At 40.9% G+C, this 20,546-nt stretch overlaps 1 protein-coding gene across 1 annotated transcript in view; it reads left to right on the top strand.

Annotated features, from left to right (window-relative positions):
* Positions 1–20,546, top strand: part of GABRG3 (gamma-aminobutyric acid type A receptor subunit gamma3) — a 643,128-nt gene that overhangs the window by 376,069 nt on the left and 246,513 nt on the right. Inside the window, exons 4-5 of the mRNA XM_014781006.2 lie at positions 8,656–8,876; positions 10,912–10,994. Of these exons, the coding sequence (XP_014636492.2) occupies positions 8,656–8,876; positions 10,912–10,994 (304 nt within the window). The remainder of the gene's footprint in view (positions 1–8,655; positions 8,877–10,911; positions 10,995–20,546) is intronic.

Genomic DNA, 20,546 nt, shown 5'->3' with positions numbered 1-20,546 from the left:
AAGTTGTAGGACACATGAGCATGATGAAGGTGGGCCAGTTAGAAAATTAATAAAAATAAGTTTGATTTTTTTTCTGGATTTTGTTATTATTCTGGTATTTGCAGTTTAAATATATTTATAATTTGTTTTTTTCTCATTCACAATACTTATATTTTTATTTAATATTGTAGTTATATATATATATTTTTTTTATTTTTATTTTTTAAGGAAGATCAGCCCGGAGCTAACATCCATGCTAATCCTCCTCTTTTTGCTGAGGAAGACCGGCTCTGAGCTAACATCTATTGCCAATCCTCCTCCTTTCCCCGCCCCCCAAAGCCCCAATAGATAGTTGTACGTCATAGTTGCACGTCCTTCTAGTTGCTGTATGTGGGACGTGGCCTCAGCATGGCCGGAGAAGCAGTGCCTCGGTGTGCGCCCAGGATCCGAACCCGGGCCGCCAGTAGCGGAGCGCGCGCAATTAACAGCTAAGCCACTGGGCCGGCCCTGTAGTTATATTTTTATGTTCTTTTTGTGTAAAGGGCCCTGGGGTACATTAACATCAAGTGACAAACCCTGGACCTGCTCAGGAGAGCACTGTGTCCCCCTATTGCATCTGGGGGTCACCTGTTTTTCTACTGCTTCCATAGGCAGGCCCTGTAATGAATCCTTCACAACTCGTCACACTGTCACCAGACCAAAGTGAGTCCTCTCCTTGGTGAGTTAATCAAACTACACCAGAAGTAGTATTCACACAAAGCATAAATTTTATTTACAGCATGCAGGAAATAAAATGGAGACCATAGGGAATAATTTCACAAAACTATGGCTCCCCAAACAAGGACAGTGGGTGCCTTTTAGTTGGGGTAGGAGATGACTATGCATAGAGGAAACTTTATCTGGGGGCATGTGCAGATCTCCCTTCTTGCACCTTCTGCACACGTCTCCTTCTGCACTCGGCACCCCATTGCCATCTTGGATCCTTCTGGCTTGGGCTGGTTCTGTGGTTTGGCCGTCTGACAACGTTCTGTCTCAATGTGCCGCCTTAGTTCCTGTAAGTGAGCATAACTTCAAAACTACGTGCTAGGTATAGAAGGTTGTTTTAAGGACTTCCAAAGTACTTTGAGGAACTACTAACTGCTGTTGAGACTTTTCTTTTTTAAGCAACTAAGCAACTCTTTGAGCCTAAGTAACTCTTTAAGCAACTTGGGGCAGGTAGCTGGTGACAACACCTGAAGTGGTCTTGCTCCTCTCAGCTCTGATACTGTCCTCCCTGACTGATTCACCTCTTCTCCTGTCCACTTTCTGCCTGGTGGTCTGAGGACCAGATGGAGGGCCTGGTTTGTGCAGAGCTCCCTGCAGCACCCAGGCCAGCCTCACTGTCTTCTGGGTGCCTGACCTCACCTTGTGTCAGTTCCAGACGTGGCATCGCACCCCTCAGAGCTAGAGGCATTGTGTCTGTCTTTAAATAAACCTAGCACTGTGCCCACACCGAGTAGGGCTCAAGTGGTGGAGAGGGTGAATGCTCTCAGCAGCTGGAGGAGGCTGGTAGGTGGGGAGAGTGTTCAGGGAAGGAGGTCCTGCCACAGGGAAACCCAGTGCTGTGAAACGGGCAGGCATGGCCCCTGGAGGCAGCAGGTCTGGAGGCAGCAGTTCCGGAAGCAGGGCTCCACGGGTCTCTGGGGAAGAGATGGAGGCCAGCTATACAACCATGTTCCCCAAGACCAACTTGAGGAAATAATACCAAAAAAGGATATACTACTCTTATGCTCCTATACCTGATAAGGAAGAAATAACAATGGTTTTATTCTAATCATCACTACATATTATCATTTTTAGGTGAGACATTGAACACCCTTTAATTGGCATGGGTCTGGGACTACCATTTCATAAAGAAAACTGCTAGTGACTTCCCTTAACAAAGTGTTTATCCACCGCGCTCCAGGCAACATGCTAACGTGCTGGGGACCTGACAGCAGACAGCCTCTGCCCCCCGAGAGTGTGTGTCTCCAGCAACCCCCATCTCCAAGTCCCTGTCCTTTATTAATGAATCATCTTTCCATTTGGCCCTTTTCTTTGGTAAAGGAAAGGAGACAAGTGTTAGGAAATAATTTTCTAATTTTTTAGAAGTTTCAGATGGATGTCATTAAGAAGCATAATTTTTCTTCTGTTTTGTCACAATGCTCCACATGCTGCAGTAATTCATGGCCCATTTAGGAATCATTAAGCTTTCCAATTATTAAAACAAATTATGAACATAAGCGCTCCACAAGCACGTTGGTTTAAATTGGGGGATTCTGCACATTTTTCACCTGTTATATTTATTAGTATTTCAAACGCATTAGTTCCACAGCTATCTATGAATTCTGTAAAATGTTGTTTATTTTTGGATAGACATTGTAAGAAGGATTTTTTTTTCCTCTGCAGAAAGGAAAGATGATTAATGCCTTCACAAAGAAAGTTTATGAGAGACATAAAAATATTTCTCTGTGGTGGGAAGTGTTTCTCCAACATTTAGTCAAATGTAGACACAATAAAACGTCCACACCACGCACCAGGCACACCATCCACGTTGCGCCCTCTTGAGTTGGAGTTTGTGACAGAGCTTCAGAATAAAGAAGAGCATCGCCCCCCCAAACCCCACCCTCCTCCTAGGGCATCCTAGCATGCTCCCTTTCCTTACATGAAGGAGTGTTGTGGTGGGGGCAGGAATTCATGCCTGACTCTACAAGCTGCTGTCTCATGATGGTTTCTGAATACTTCATGCAGAATTCAAACATAGAGAAGTTCCTTCCAGTGGTGGAAGAGGGAACATGTGAAGTCATTCTTTCATGTCTTCATTGCCAAAGTAAGATAGAAATGAGTGAAATAGAAAATTACTTTCAACAGTGAAAGAGACGGCTATGGAAATATAAAGTGTTAGAGCCAGAAGGGTCCTTCGTTTAACCTAACCCAGCCCTCCCATTTTACAGATGAGGAAACTGAGGCCAAGGAAGGTAAACGATTTCACACGGTTTATAAACAGGGCAGACGTGGAGGTTCTTTCTGTCACATGTCACGGTGGTTCCTACATCTAACAACCAGATTTCAGTTGCTCCAGTGCTCTTAGTCACAGCCAGGGGAGCAGATTGCGACTGTATAGTTTAGAACCATTGTTGCTTAGCAGGTGTGTGACTTGATGAAAGTTACTTAATTTCTTAGGCCTCAGTTTATCCCCTGGAAGGAAGAGTCAGATTGTCTGTCTCAATCACCAGAGCCTATAGCTACAGCAGCATCTATGCCTTGTAGGAGTGACTTTAGGTTATGCCATCTATCTTGCTATAGGATCTACCAATTTCAAATCTGCATTTAAAATGTTTTATTGTGAAAATTCGTGATCTGTGCATTAACGGGATGGAAAGCAGAGAGGATAAGGAGAGAAAGGGCAGAGAGGAGGGCCGTGTCGCAGAACATTTATTTTGCCATTATTACATGATATAAAGACCCACTTGGAAATTCTTACTTGGGGTCCCAGAATTCAAACTAATTTTGACACATTGAGCAATTTTGGTAAAATTCTTCAAGTTTTCTGAGTTTCAATATCCCTGATATAAAATTGGAATTAAAAAACAATGTGGATGATTTTAGTTTCTTTCTAGAATACACTTGGGCCTCTGTAGAGAGCATTCTTTATTTGACATCATTGAGCATATATATAGGTGGCCCTCGGCCCTGCTGGAGAACAATTTTTCATCCTTCTCTCCTCATTCTTTTATAAAATAAATCAGTGTTAAAGGAAAGAAAGAAGTGACATGCATGAGTACCTGTATGTGCCACACTGAATTCTCACATCCTGAATTTTGTTTGGAGTGCTGAGTGTGTTCTCTGTGCAAATACGGCCCTTTACAAATTTAGTCAGAAATCATCATTGTTAGGCCAAAATCCTGCCATCAGGGAGGGAAGAGGGCTGCCCATCTCATCCAGTCTGTTCTGCACAGCAGAATTGCTACCGTCTCATCAGACGTGCTGTTGAACCTGCTGCTCCCTCCACTTGGAGCTCTCTTGCTCCGTCTCTCTGCGTGGCTCACTCCTGCTCCTCACCGTGGTCTTGGCTGTGAGTCACCTTCTCAGTGAGGAACGCAGACCCCCACCCCTGCATCCCACTCCCCTCCTCCTCCACAGTACTAGTTGGGACAGGCTGGGGATTGCTACCCTTACCAACTGCTCTGGGTGATTTTGCACCCACAGGATACGTCTAGCCTGAATCAACAGGGCCTCTGCTCCACACAGTGTCTCGGGGCCTGAAAAGGGGGTGTGTGAACCCCACCAGGCTCTTCAGGCACCCTTCCAGGAATGACATACACCACTCTGGTCATATTTCATTTTATCACAAATGAGGTGGCCACATACAGCCCCCTAGGGGGAGTAGGGGTGCGATTCTACCATCTGCCCACAGGAAGGGGAGCTGCAGTATTTGGTGAATAGCACCAATGACCACCATGATCTGTCAAATATTTTGTCGGTCTTCCCCTCATCAGGGAAGATACACTCCTCCCTTCTTCAGTTGAGGCAACTCAAGATATCAACCCAGCTCCAGCCCCAAGGTCAAGGTTGAATGTACCTGTGCAGTCTCCATATCAAGTTTCTTGGCCCACCAACCTCTAAACTAAAAAGAAAATATATCTAACCCACACCCACATGTGCAGTATGTATTCAAGGATGGAGAAGGCAGGATAATCACAATCAACCCACTGGTGCAGCAATTCTGAGACTCCACAGGGCAGATCCTGAGTGGGCTCTGTTCCCTGGGAAGAGAGGGTCTTCTGTGATTAAGCTCTAATTCTGCTCCCAGGGTAGGGCTCCTGAGGACTCTCCTCCCTGGCTCTTGACTCCAGTGTCTGGGAGTTTCTTCCTTTTCCATAAACTGTTTTGGCCACAGGAGAGTGAGCATTGGAGAGTAAGCCTCCTTTGGGGTCCAATCAGTTTTTCCAGGCCTCAATCTGCCCATTATAGATAGGAATGCAAAAGTCCATCTAGGCTTCAAATAGTCATAGACTTTTCTTTCTGACTTAAAACCTGGCCAGCTCTTTCTTATTGGTCCAGTTTCACGTGTACATAGCCACATTCATGGATCTTTTGTCAACACACCATGTGCCTTTGCTTTTGCATGCCACTGCCTCTCCCCACCCCTCCTTTCACTCTCACTCACTCCTTTTCTCTTAAATTAAGTACAGGTACCTTGGCCCTCTCAGCCTTCAGTGGAAGACTCATACTTTAGGCTCTTATCCTGGAGCCATATTTGCACAATTAAAGATTTTAATCTTTAATTAAAATCTGGTGACAACTTAATCCATTTAGAGGTTTTTAGCCATAGCTCTGATTATTTCTGCAAAGCTGAGTTTCAATAGACTTTTAACATTCAAAGCGTTTCTCAATTTTATGATTTACTGATGGGGATGAGAAGCGTTTGCCTCCTCCAACCCCACAAGACACTGCTTCTGCTGTATCTTTCTTTTCTCTTATAATTGCTTTCAAACTGGCCAATTATCTTCTGAGATAATTTCTTTCTTGTGTTAACTTATCAGCACAGTCAACGCAGTGACCTCTGCCCACTCATTAGACATGCTCTGCCTTCCACAGGTGTCAATTTTGGCAAACATTTCACCCAGACGTGACATGAGCCACCTTGCCTCCAGCCTCCAGTCCCACATTCTTGACTCCTAAGCCAATACACCTGTGTTTTTTTTTTTATTTTTTGGTAAGGAAGATCAGCCCTGAGCTAATATCCGTGCCAATCCCTCCTCTTTTTGCTGAGGAAGACCGGCCCTGAGCTAACATCTATTGCCAATCCTCCTCCTTTTTTTTCCCCTTTTCTCCCCCATGACCCAGTAGATAGTTGTACGTCATAGTTGCACATCCCTCTAGTTGCTGTATGTGGGATGCCGCCTCAGCAAGGCCGGACAGGCGGTGCGTCAGTGCGTGCCCAGGATCCGAACCCAGGCCGCCAGGAGCAGAGTGCGGGCACTTAACCGCTAAGCCACGGGGCCGGCCCCCCAACACACCTGTTTTAGTTTTGTTTTCGCACTCTTCTTTTCTCTTTTGGATTACACATTGATTTCTCGTTTCTTTTATTTTTTTATTGAGATATAATTGACATATAACATTATATAAGTTTCAAGTGTACAACATGATGATTTGACAAAATGTATATATTGTGAAATGATCACCAAAATAAGTCTAGTTAACATCCATCACCTCACATAGTTACGAATTTTTTTTCCTGTGATGAGAAGATCTCCTCTCTTAGCAACGTTCAAACACAGCAGTGTTAACTATAGTTACCGTGCTGTACATTACATCCCCAGGACTTGTTCATCTGATAACTGGAAGTTTGTAGTTTTTTACCCCCTTCACCCATTTTCCCCACCTCCACTCCCTGCCTCTGGCAACCATCAATCTGTTCTCTATATCTATGAGTTCAGGTTTTTTTAGATTCCACATATAAGTGAGGTCATACAGTACTTGTCTTTCTCTGTCTGATTTATTTCACTTGCTTCAGCACTCTTTGAAACTCATTTTTATATCTGTCAGTATGTGCTAGGTTATAAGAGGAGGAATAACACACACATCCACCTACACACACAAACTTCCGCCAATCCTCCTCTTTTTTTGCTGAGGAAGACGGCCCTGGGCTAACATCTGTGCCCATCTTCCTCCACTTTATATGGGACGCCGCCACAGCATGGCTCGCCAAGCAGTGCGTCGGTGCCGCCCGGGATCCCAACCAGCGAACCCCGGGCCGCCGCAGCGGAGCGTGCGCATTTAACCGCTTGCGCCACCGGGCCCGCCCCATACACACACAAACTTCTGACACTTTCTCTCTGTGGTCTGGGTTTAGAGTCTGTCAGTGAGAGACATGCATACAAGTTCTGGAAGGTGGTAAAGAGGCAGAGGCTATGATTCCCCAGAGGTGTGTTGAGACAGACACATGGACAGAGGGAGGACATGAGTGGGACTCTGCATGCTGAGATTTCACACAGCTCTGGAAGCTCCGACGGTACTTGCCCCCAGCTGCTGCCTCCCTGGCATTTTCACTCCCTGCTGCCCAAGTGCTTGTGCAAGACTCACATTCCCTATACATAAGAATTCTTCCTGTGTTGAACGCCTGGGTTCCTTTTGTCTTTTCTAGCTAGAATCCTAGCTGACACACTGACCTTACTGTTCTGCTTGGTATGTGTGACCATCAGTCATGCTTTATTTTGTCACCTTAATTCTTGTTTAAGCCTGCCTGCCCTGACTACAATATAAGCTCCATGGGGGATGGGAGCTTATATTGGCGCAGGTGGCACAGTGCCGGGTCTTCGATGGTTTGCAGGACTTGGCACAGTCCAGCAAAGAGATGACGAATGAATGGATTAATTAATAAATGGCAGAATCTGGTCAGTTGAATGACTGATCGCAGGACAGTTCTTTAACTGGAAAATCAATGGAAAGGATAAATATAGGATTTGTTGAGAATTACTGAACTCACGTTCTGCAAAAGTAATACATTTATAATATCTAATACATAAAGGAAACTGTGAAAGACATAAAAATCTCTAACAATCAGCCTCTAGATCCTCCTTACTAAGAACCTGATGATAATCCTTTAAACTGTGATTAGGGAAAGGGCCTCTGAGGTGGTCCAGTCTCGAGACATTTCTTTGGGTGTAATGGTGATAACAGTCCCATCCTAATATCTGATGATCACAGAAAGTCTTACTCTGTGCTGTGAACACTGGAATGGCTTCCAATGCTGAGCCTTTGCCTCTGTAATTTGTACCCCGTCAGCTTTCTTTTTGGAATCAGCCTTTAGAGTGGGTGGCTATCAGTTCTATAGTTCTGTGTTGCTGCTTTTTTCTTACTTTTCTTTTTGATTTGGGTTGTGTTGTTTGAGAACACTCTTGAGTGAAAATGGTAATAGTTATTATATAAGCTAATACTGGGCCGGCCCCGTGGCTTAGCGGTTAAGTGCGCGTGCTCTGCTGCTGGCGGCCCGGGTTCAGATCCCAGGTGCCCACCCGACGCACCGCTTCTCCGGCCATGCTGAGGCCGTGTCCCACATACAGCAACTAGAAGGATGTGCAGGTATGACATACAACTATCTACTGGGGCTTTGGGGGAAAAATAAATAAATAAAATTTAAAAAAAAATAAAATAAAATTATAAGCTAATACTTATGGATCACTTGTTCTATGTCAGGCACTAAGAGTTTCTCATTTAATCATTTCTTTTCCTCTTCATGACCCTTTAGGAGGTGAGCGCAACTCCTCTCCATTTTACAGATCAGAGAATGGAGGCTCCTGTAGGTCATGCCACCTGTCAAAGCTTAGACTTTTGAGCGCGAGGTCTGCATCCATGCTCTGAATCATATTCTGTCAACTCTTGGTCCCCATCACACTCTGTGTGCTTATTACAATTTAAAGGTTACAGAGCATTTTCACATACGTTAGCACACTGTTGACTAATAATATTGGTTATCATTTGTTGAATGTTTACCATGTTGAGCCGGGCACTGTATTGAGCACTCACAGAAAGGGAATTGGAGAGGTGAGGATGTACACATGGAGGAAAACCAAAGTTTTGACAAAGAAACTGAAGCGTACAGAAAATTTACTAATAAAACTGCCTTGCCTCTCTCCTTTTGCTTTGTTTCAGGAATACCAAATTGATATATTTTTTGCTCAGACCTGGACAGACAGTCGCCTTCGATTCAACAGCACAATGAAAATACTTACTCTGAACAGCAACATGGTAGGGTTAATATGGATTCCAGATACAATCTTCCGCAATTCTAAAACTGCAGAGGCTCACTGGATTACCACCCCCAATCAGCTCCTCCGAATTTGGAATGATGGGAAAATCCTTTACACCTTAAGGTAAGATGCTGGTAGATCTTTAATCACTGATGGTCTGATTTTGCATCCTTAATTTAGATCATCGTAGGGATGGAACCCTATTTTCATTGCTAAGTTCTGTGGCTTCTCATGTTTGACATGCTACCGCATGATGCCTGAAAAAGTTCATCCTCATGCCACGTGTGTAAGAATAAAGGCATATAAACTATCTGCAATGAATGTCAACTCATTCTTTAATCAGAGTCCATTTCTGCTGGAAGTGGGCTGTGGAAATTATCTTTAATATATTTAACCCACGGGTCCACCCAGCTAGGCAAATAAAGATGTCTTGGCATACTAATTGACAAATGTAATTATAGCCAAATTTGAGACCACAAGGGAAAAAAGAGCACAGAGGGCATCTCTGATGCATCCCTAATGGAAGTGGCAGCTACTGTGTGATGAGACCTCCTGGGGGCTGGGCAGTGCTCACAGAAGCCCGGCAAGGTAAGAGAAACTGCGCTCCAAAGAAGTGAACCAGTGAAGCGACCTACCCAAAGACTCCAATGGGAAGTAGTGTTACCAGAGTTTGAACCTGGGTCTGGGTCTCTCAAAAATCTCTCCACTGGGGTGGTCTGAGTGTTCTCGAACACACGGCTGCAACATACCACAGCAATGCCCCGTGCCTCAGCCAGTCTTTCTGCTCGTCTAGCATTAGGGTTGGGACCTGAACACTGGCCTTTCCATCATCCGTGACCTCTCAGGAGCGCTGGATGCACCTGCCCTTTTCCGATAGACTCTCTCTCTCACTGGCTTTGCGGCACTGCAGCTCTTTTCTGTGCCTCCTGCCCTGCTCCTCACGCTGCCTCTCCTCGTCTGCTCCTTCTGCCTCAGGACTTCCCTATCACTCTACTCGCTTTCTACTTTCCTGCTGGCTTAGCTCATTCATTCCCACCACTTTAAAAGGCGTATCTGTGCTGAGGATTCCCACATGCCTATTTCCAACCCAGAACTTCCCTTCTGGACTCCAGATTCTTGGAGCCACCTGCCTGTGTGATATCTCCTCCTCAAAGTCTAAAAGGCATTCCAAATTCAGCATGCCTCAGGGGAAGGTGATTTCTCTAATTCCTCTGACCCATGTCCCTGCATCCTCCGGCTCAGTGAACGCCACCACTAGCCCCTGAGCACTCCTCCTCCACCCCCTACATCCATCATGAACTTCTAATTGCAAATGATTTGTGGCCATAAGGAGAAATCTGTAATTCATGTGGTGAACAGGAATTCATAGCACAAGTCACAGGCTAGCATCAAAATAAGCAGAAGATTAAAGAATCTTAAAGTTTCAGGAAAATTATAACTTTGACAGGCTGGGAACAACAATAGAAAAGCCACAGCAGGGAACTCTGCTGACAAATTGTAGTTAGAGAGTTGGAGTTTGTGATAGCTATTTCCTCATCAATCTTAAAGGAATATGAATGAGACTCTGAAGTGATGGTGAGCCTCAACAGACCAGAATAGAGACATGGCCGGGCCTGGGATCCTTTACAGAAACCATCTGACCCCAGGGCTGTCTGCTCCGGAAAGATGCAGTGCACACATTTAGTACAGCCACCACCTGCCTGGTCAAAATGGGAGACTTGTCCAAATTTGAAATCCCACCTACAAGTGGATTAATTTGACGTTATACCTATTTAGACAAATACACCAGTTTCAAAATGGAGGAAAGATTTATTTCAGTCAAAAAGATGGAAAACAAGGATATGTAAAACAACAGTTGTTTTTATTTGTCTCCTCTCTGACTTGGCTTGTATTTCTAGACAGTTTGGAATTTTACTAACTGAAATTCTCTCTGCTAATGGTAGTTAAAAGCAAAACAAAATAACACAACACAAAAGCAACAAATGGTGTCACTGAATGGATGGCGCCACTGCCAGGAGTGAGTTACATGTGCTATCCTCATGGTCGCCCCCCTACTGCCAACCACGTTGTGGTAACATGGCCGCCCCCTGGCCTTGCCAGGGGACTTCACTGGGTTGTTCCTGGCTGACCTCAAGAGTGACGCTTGGCTCTCCCGCAGGCTCACCATAAACGCAGAGTGCCAGCTGCAGCTGCACAACTTCCCCATGGATGAGCACTCCTGCCCACTGATTTTCTCCAGCTGTGAGTACCAGCGGGGGTATGAATATTGTGTAAAGGGTTGTCTAGCCTGTGCTGACTTCTGTCAAAGGGCCAGTCGTGTGATTGATTATAGCATCTCTGCACAACCAGAGAAAACGGATAACGGTTTTAATATTGGACACCTGGGCTTTTTCACGCTAGACTTTATTACATAAGACCCGTGTTACTGAATAGGTAGCTTTGATAAAGCTGGGAACAACTCAACCATTCCTTATAATACTGAAGGATTCAAAAATTGATGGACAGTTGACTTACCAAAGACTCTCATGCTAATGAGCTGTGCATATTATTTGGAAATATACATAATTCATTTGCGATATTTTTGCAAGGTGATTTGTCTTCTAAATAGAAAGATAAAAATTTTTATTTAAATATATCTGTATTCGTCTCATTGCACTATAGTAGGATGTAATTTTTCACAATAGTTTATCTTCTAATATTTTACTTAGGATTGATAATATAGCTAACAAGTAATCATTTACAAATTCTTAAAGACAACAATTAATGCTAAGTACAACTACATATACGTGAAAGGAAATAGCAAATTTACTTGCTTATTTATGAAGTAAAGTTTCTAAGTAAAGGTCGATATGGAAATATGGCTGTAGAATTTATGTTGGTTCATTTTAAAGGTATTGCTCACAGTACTTAAGTATGACTCATAAGAATTCAATTAACTTTACTGGTTTTCTTTAAAATTGTGTATGGGGCATGACCAACAAATGTGATGAAATTTCAAGCAGAAGGTTTTGTGGCTTTCTTTACTGGATATTATAGTTAGAAGACAAAAAATGAAATAAGGGATGAACACACTTTATAGTTCATTTTAGGTTCAGAAAATGTCAAGCTAGAAAGCAAAATTTCACTGATCTCCTAGATTGAGTAGAAATATTCTTATGTAGAGATTAGTTTAGTTGAATCCAAACTTAGTACATGCCAAGAAACTATTACATTTTTAAAGCCTAGAAAGTAGATAGCTAATGTCTATGAATGTCTGGTAAACTTGTCTGTAGATTCATTTGGGCCTGGCCTGCTGTTCTTTATTTATTTAATTACTTTGAAAGTTAGAAAACCATTCAAATTGTCTGGTTCTTTGTAAATCAGTTTGGTATATATATGTCTACTTTTTCATAGTGATTTGTCCATTTCACTGTTTATTAGTCTTCCCAGTGAACCCACTTTGGCTATGTTGATCCTTCCAATGGTGTGATATGCTGTTAACTCATCCATTGTGTTTATAATTTCATTGGTTATTTCTCATTATTCGACATTATATTCTGTTGCTTTTTAAAAATTTCTTACACAATTTTGATAGCCTGTTGTTTCTTCACCAAATTTTCAATGTCATCTTCTATTTATTTAAGTTTCCTGAACATTCTGATATCTCACTGGGAGTGATTTGCAGAATTTGTTTTATTTTACTCCATCTATTTACTTTATTCCATTTATTTACTTTTCTGTTCAGTAAGCCATATGTTTGGCCATGAAACAAGTCAATAAATTTAAAAGGATTGAAATAAGATTTCAGAATACAAAATCAATATACAAAAGTCATTTGTATTTCTATACACTGGAAATGAAAAATCTGAAAATTAAATTTAAAAAGCAATTGCATTTATAATAGTATCAAAAAGAATATAATACTTAAGAATGAATTTAACTAAAGAAGTGCAAGACCTGCACACTGAAAACTATAAAAACATTATCAAAATGAATGAGAGAAGACCTAAACAAATAGACGGGCATCTTGTATTCATGAACTGAAAAACTTAATATTGTTAAGATGGCAACACTCTCTAAAGTGATATACAGATTCAATGCAATCCCTATCAAAACCTCAGCTGGCCTTTTTTTCCAGAAATTGACAAGCCAATCCTAAAATTTATATGGAAATTCAAAAAATCCAGAATAGCTACAAGAATCTTGATAGAAGAAGAAATTTAGTGAGCTCACACTTCTGATTCAAAATGTACTACCAAGCTACAATAATCAAGACAGGGTGGTGTGGTGCTGCTGTAAAGATAAACATATAGATTGGTGAGATAGAATTGAAGGTCCAAAAACAAACCCATACATTTATAGTCAATGGATTTTTGACAAGGGTTCCAAAATAATTCAGGTGGAAAGAATAGTCTTTTCAACAAATAGTGCTGAGACAATAGAATGTCCATGTGCAAAAGAATGAAGTTAGACTTCTGTATTACACGCTATAGAAAATTAACTGAAAATGGATGAAAGACATATATGTAAGGGCTAAACTATAAAACTTTTTAAAGATAGTATGTGTACCTTTTTGTGACCTTGGTTTAGTTCACAGTTTCTTAGCTATTACAGCAAAAGCACAAGCACTACAATAAAAAAAAATAAACTGGATGTCATCAAAACGAGAAACTTTTATACTTCAAAGGACACCAATAAGAGAGTGAAAGACAACTCCTAGAATGGGAGAAAATGCAAATCATATTCGCATGAGGATCTAGTATCCAGAATATATAAATAATTCTTACAAATCAACAACAAAAAGACAACACAATTTTAAAAACAAAGGACATTTCTCCAAAGAAGATATACAAATGACCGAGAAGCACATGAAAAATTCTCAACATAATTAGCCATTAGAGAAATGCAAATCAAAATCACAATTAGATACCATTTCACACTCACTAGAATGGCTATATTTAAAAAAAAATAAAACAGGCAATAAGAAGTGTTGGCAAGGACGTAGAGAAATTGGAACCCTCCTACATTGCTGGTGGGAATGTAAAATGGTGCAGCTGGTATGGAAAACAATTAGACAGTTCCTCAAAAAGTTAAATATAAAGTTTCCATATGACCCAGCAGTTCTGTTCCTAGATATATACCCAAGAAAATTGAAATCATTAGTATATGATTGTTCATAGCAGCATTATTTATAGTAGCCAAAAAGTAGAAATAGCCCAAATGATGAATAGATAAACTAAATGTGGTATAGCCATACAACAGAGTATCATTTTGCCTTAAGTAATGAGGACAAGAGACAAATCTCCCATGCAGAAGAATTTCAAATAACTTATGTAGATACTCCTCCCTCAAGGAGGAGGAGCATAACTCCCCACCCCTTGAGTCAAGGCTGAGCATAGTGTCTTCCTTCCAAAAAGTATATTATGGAAAGAGGGAAAAAAGAGCTACTTTATAGTGAAGAAACCTGACAAACACCACTTCTGCCAGGTGAGCAAGGTCAACATCAGCAGTGATACGTCATGTTGATAGTATGTAATCTTGGGATGATGTGATGAGAATGGCGCTTTACCTCTGTGGTCTCCCTTCTAAAAACCCATAACTCCCATATAACCATAAAAAAAACATCAGACACCAGGTACATTCTACAAAAACCTGACCAGTACTCTTCAGAACTATCAATGCCATCAAGAACAAGGAATGTCTGTGAAATCGTCATAGCCAATGTGGCATCCTGGATAGCATCCTGGAAAAGAAAAAAGAGCATTAAAACTGATGAAATCTGAAAAAAGAAGTATGAATACTAGTTAATAATAATGTATCAATATGTTGGTTCATTAATTGTGACAAATGTGTCATATTAATGTAAGGTATTAATAATAGAGTGAAGCTGGGTGTGGTGTATTGGGAGCTCCCTGTAGAATCTTTACAATTTTTCTGTAAATCTAAATTTATTCTAAATTTAAAACTTTGTTTTTAAAAAGATAGAAGTATGAGTAGTTGCATTAAGCTGGTATTTTAGTCCCAGTCACATACAAAATTGGCCCAAGATGCTGATAAATAAATATATTGAGAGTTTAAGTGAAATAATCAGGTGAAAATGTCAGATCAAGAAACCCATGCCTCTTCATTCAATTCAGGTAAATAAATCTCTAAGTTATTATGTGGAAATTTCTGGAGACCCTGGGCCAGAAGATCCAGCTTAGAGGTCTCGGTGATAGATAATCTTGTGCAATGGTTCTTACGTATGTTGGGCTCACATGCCACTTTGAATGTTTGAGCAAAGCTATGGTCCCTCATTCACACACTTCTGCACTTTCACCTGGTATTTTGCATCTATCAGCTACATGACCTGTAGCCCAGAGTTTAAAAACTCCTCATCTAGTCTATCTCAGTCATTTTGTAGATGAGGAAACAGAAACAGATGCTGTCACTCTAGGATCTTCTGACTTCTAGAAAGTGCTTCTTCCATTGGATCAAGCCAGCTACTGTTGACTGCCTCAAAAATATGTCCCTGAACTTGTTCACTGCTTACTGTTTCCACCTGTTGGGATTTCCTGCTCCCACTCTTATCATTTCAAGTCCATTATATACATATATCCTAGCATTGGCATACTAAAATATATTATATATCTGTCTAAGTCAATCCTGTGCCTATAATCATTCATAAATTCTTTCCCCTGGCGATTAGCATAACCTTGAATGTTTCACCATAGCCTACAAGACCCCTTCCTCCCTCTCCAACTTCATCTGTTTCCACTCTCTGTCTTGAAAGTACATGCCTTACTATTTCTTTTGTGGGTGTTTTTCTCTTTTTCACTCAAAATATAGCTCTACACAACACTAACCTATGTCTTTCATATTTTCATTCTATCACTCCAATTATAAACTAAAGACATCCTCAATAGTTTGTGTATACATCACTTCCAACACAAACAGCTATTACTTATGGATTTTACTCACAGAATTTTAAATGCGTATATCCTACTAAAAATAGTTTATGCTACAGTTTTTAGTTATATGATTTAATGATATTCCAGAAGCAGAATAACACATATGAAAGCAGTAAAACATAGTCACTGTGAGTGGAGCGCAGGAATCTAGAGAGGGTTATACTCATCACCACCATGGTATCATCCTCCATGTTCTTCTATGGGCACTTGACGAGAAGGAACTTCTGCCAGCTCCTCCAGCACACCATGAGCCCCTCACCAGCAGAGCAGCTGTGTGCCTGTGAGACATGGCATCTGGTGGCTAACAGCAATTGTGCTCCAACTTTATTCAGTTTCATGAGAAGGTTCTGTGAAGAAGGGGGATACACTAACCTGTTGTTTTGCCAGGAATTTCGTTATCTACTCAATAACAGTTACTTCACGTGTACCAAAATGGCCTTAAGCTGACCCCTCCGATTTCCATGAGCTCCTGACTGCTAATTTGCTCTGCTTCCTTCTGATGTTGAGATCTGATACCTCTTCCCACATTTCTTTTAATATCTAGAACCTTTGTCCTATCATATTGTGAGGGATATTGGTTTCTATTCCTGATTTATAGATGATTTGTAAATTGCTTTTATGAAGACAAACCAAAAAGATATTTTAGGACCTACAGTAATAGTCATTTTTTATCATCCTTCAATATTATTTTCCCCATTGTAGTCTGATATGACAGAAAGTCCTCTGTCTCTATTTGTGCTTATCTAGTGCTCACACTAACTCCCAGAAACTTTTATTCTACATAAAGGCTAAGATTTACTCTTAGTGGGCTGGCCCTGTGGCTTAGCGGTTAAGTGCGTGCGCTCCGCTGTCGGCGGCCCGGGTTCGGATCCCGGGTGCGCACCGAGGCACCACTCCTCCAGCCATGCTGAGGCTGCGTCCCACGTACAGCAACTAGAAGGATGTGCAGCTATGACAGACAACTATGTACTGGGGCTTTGGGGGAAAAATAAAATAAATAAAATCTTAAAAAAAAAAAAAAAAAAAAGATTTACTCTTAGTGCTTCTTAGCTCTGCATTATCCTCTTTTAAATCCTGGAGTAGGAGTTGCAAACACAAATGACCAAAAGAGTCACATAGAGAATTTCAATGAATGACTCTTGCTGTCATTTGTATTTTTTCTCCTCAGAAGCATACAACAAGAAGCATGACTACATGCTTGATGGTAGTCAACAGCAGCCAGCATTTAATTTCCTGCTCTAGGAGACAACAGGGCATGGTGAGGACTGTAGCAAACTACATATAGCATCTGTGAGGCAGCTGCTTCTCAATGCTGGCCAAATCCTGCTTTGATGGAACACAGGAAAGGTTTTGCTAGATAATTTTATTTTTCAAGAGAAGCAGGAGATCTGAATTTTTATACGAAAGCTTCTAGTATTTTTTTTTCAGATGGCTAAAATCTTTTATTAAAGATTCTTTTCTCTTTTTTTCATTGATGTCATAATAGTTTGACATTGTGAAATTTCAGTTGTACGTTAATATTTGTCAGTCACATATATATGTGCCCCTTTCCCTCTTATGCCTATCCCCAGTCGCCTTCCCCTCTGGTAACCACTAATCTGTTCTCTTTGTCCATGTATTTGTTTATCCACCGCATATGAGTGAAATCATACGATGTCTGTCTTTCTCTCTCTGGCTTATCTCACTTAACATAATACCCTCAAGGTCCGTCCATGTTGTTGCAAATGGGACAATTTTGTCTTTTTTGTGGCTGAGTAGTATTCCATTGTATATATATATACCACATCTTTATTCATAGCTCGATGGGCACTTGGGTTGCTTCCATGTCTTGGCTGTAGTGAATAATGCTGCAGTGAACATAGGGGTTTATATGTCTCTTTGAATTGTTGATTTCAGGATCTTTTGGATAAATACCCAGTAGTGGAATAGCTGGGTTATATAGTATTTCAATTTTCAATTTTTTGAGAAATCTCCATACTGTTTTCCATAGTGGCTGTACCAGTTTGCATTCCTACCAATAGTGCATGAGGGTTCCCTTTTCTCCACATCCTCTCCAACATTCGTTGTTTTTTGTTCTGGTAATTATAGCCATTCTAGTAGGTGTAGGATGATATCTCGTTGTAGTTTTAACTTGCATTTCCCCGATGATTAGTGATGTTGAACATCTTTTCATGTGTCTGTTGGCCATCCCTATATCTTCTTTGGAAAAATGTCTTCTCATATCCTCTGCCCATTTTTTGATCAGCTTGTTTGTTTTTTTGTTGTTGAGCTGTATGAGTTCTATATATATTTTGGAGATTAACCCATTGTCAGATATATGATTTGCAAATATTTTCTCCCAGTTGGTGGGTTGTCTTTTCGTTTTGTTTGGTTTCCTTTGACTTTCAGAAGCTCTTTAGTCTGATGAAGTCTCATGTGTTTATTTTTCTTTTGTTTCCTGTGCCCGAGTAGATATGGTATTCGAAAAGATCCTTCTAAGATGGATGTCAAAGAGTATACTGCCTGTATTTTCTTCTAGGAGTTTTATGGTTTCATGTCTTACCTTCAAGTCTTTAATCCATTTTGAGTTAGCATTTGTATATGGTGAAAGATAATGGTCTACCTTCATTCTTTTGCATGTGGCTGGCCGGTTTTCCCAACACCATTTATTGAAGAACCTTTCCTTTCTCCATCACATGTTCTTAGCTCCTTTGTCAAAGATTAGCTGTCCGTATATATGTGGTTTTATTTCTGGGCTTTCAGTTCTGTTCCGTTGATCTTTGTGTCTGTTTTTGTACCAGTACCATGTTGTTTTGATTACTATAGCATTGTCGTATATTTTGAAGTCAAGGATTCTGATACCTCCAGCTCTGAATAGCTAAAGTAATCCTGAGAAAAAAACCTTCCAGTATTTTTATAAGTTGACAGCAAATTCATATACAATTAAATGTATAACTAAACATTTTGAAGGTTAAGACTCTACTGGCGAATAAAATGTGTCCACGAGCTGATTTCCATCCATTGGCAGCAGTGCAGTCTTTACATTAGTCTTCCTCTGTTTCACTTTTCTTTCAAACTATACAAATGTTTCCTCTGACTAGCATTGTAGTCTCTTCATTTCCAAAAGTCTTCGTTTTCAGGTTGACACTTCTTGTTTTTCTTTTACTCTACCACTTAGAAGTGCTGTCCCCTAGAAATGTAATACAAACGACAGGTGTAATTTAAATTTTCTAGGAATCGCATTTTAAAAAGTTAAAGAAATGGGTGAAATTAACTTTATTGCTATATTTTATTTAACACAATCTACCTAAAGTATTATCATTTTAACATGTACTCAACATGAAAAATTATTAATGAGATATTTTAATAAATTAGTATGGGTAATTTCATACTAAGTCTTTGACATTCAGTGTGTATTTTATGCTAACAACACATCTCAATTCGGCATAGCTACAATTCGAGTACTCAGGAGCTTACCCACGGCTCACAGCCAACTGCTGTTGGAAAGCACAGCCTTAGACTCTTCCAGAGGTCTTCAAACCAGCTGCTCATCTCCTTTAAAACTGTGTGTTTTGTTAAATATCAGTGACGTTCTCAATTCCTCTTTCCCCAAATTTCGTTCCCTGTTTATTTCCATCACAGTTTTTGCTACATGCTCTGCATACTTTACTCTCTCAGTTCTAGATTCGAAATCCAACCATAATATTGGTCTTGATTAACTTAAAAATTCCAAAAAAGCTATGCAAATATGCGTGATTGTGTGCATACATTATCTAAATCTCACACACAAAAAATAAGTCTCATGAATCAAGTAGCTCTGAGTCACCCAAATGCCTTTGCTAAGCCCCAGCCTATACATTCACTTTTGGGGATACTTGCTAAAGGAGTGTAAGAAAACAGGTTCAAATGCAACCATATATGAATGTGATGGTGTTCTCTGTGAATATCATGAAAATTGACATATTATACTTTCAATGACCATTAGATATTAACTTCTACTAGGGATCAGACACAGTGGTCACCAAAAATTCAGCACTAAAATACAGAGTTGGAAGAGTCTTAAAACTAGGAAATACTAGTCATTCATTTGCATTCAGAATCTCTCCTTTGGGAGATTCTGCCACTAATCCACATACCTGCTCCCTGCCAGTGCTGCTCATGATCGTGGAGCCAGCCACAGGCTGCCCGCAAAGAGGTCCAGTCTGAGAATGATCCCTGCCTGCCTGCAGGAATGTGAATAGATGTCAGCATCACCTGTTGCTTTTGATACTAGTACCATAGGATGTTATTCAGTTAACACAGTTCTTGTGGACATGCAGTTCACCAGGAACATGGTAGAAAGAGGTTTGCTTGTTGCTCGGTACCCTTCAGTGATGCCCCCAAGCACCCTGTTTATCTTCCTTTTAAAACATTCCTGCTGTGATGAGATGCCAGAAAACCTAAGGGCAATAGAAACCAATTAAGCTGATCAAACTCTCCAGATGTAGCAGTTCTGTGGCTCTGAGGTTAGATTCGCTGCTACTGAATTTGATTTGGACACTGGTTCACTGTGTTCACATCCCTTCATGGCCACAGGATCTCTGAGAAATGTGGACTTGGAAGATTCTCAAGGCATTCCAGGAGGCTTATGCTCCAAGATAGATGCTCAGTGCCGAGAGGGAGGGCACCGTCTGCGCCTCGTGGTCATTTGAGTTTTGCCCCCTCAAGGCAGCAGGCAGGCTCAACAGGATTGGAAGGTTGCACTTAGCCTCATCACTATCAGGCTCCAGCAACATCTGAACATGCAGAGGTACAAACAAACCAGAAAGGTTTATTTTTAGGAGCTGCTAATACCTCCATGTGTGCAGCATGCAGAGTACAGCCAAATGTATTTTATTCTAAATCC

The sequence above is a fragment of the Ceratotherium simum genome, chromosome 3 (genome assembly GCF_057802395.1).
Source record: "Ceratotherium simum simum isolate JZ-2026a chromosome 3, ASM5780239v1, whole genome shotgun sequence".
Classification (NCBI taxonomy): Eukaryota; Metazoa; Chordata; class Mammalia; order Perissodactyla; family Rhinocerotidae; genus Ceratotherium; species Ceratotherium simum.
Note: the sequence above shows the minus strand (reverse complement) of the source record. Positions and strands in the feature narration are given on the sequence as shown.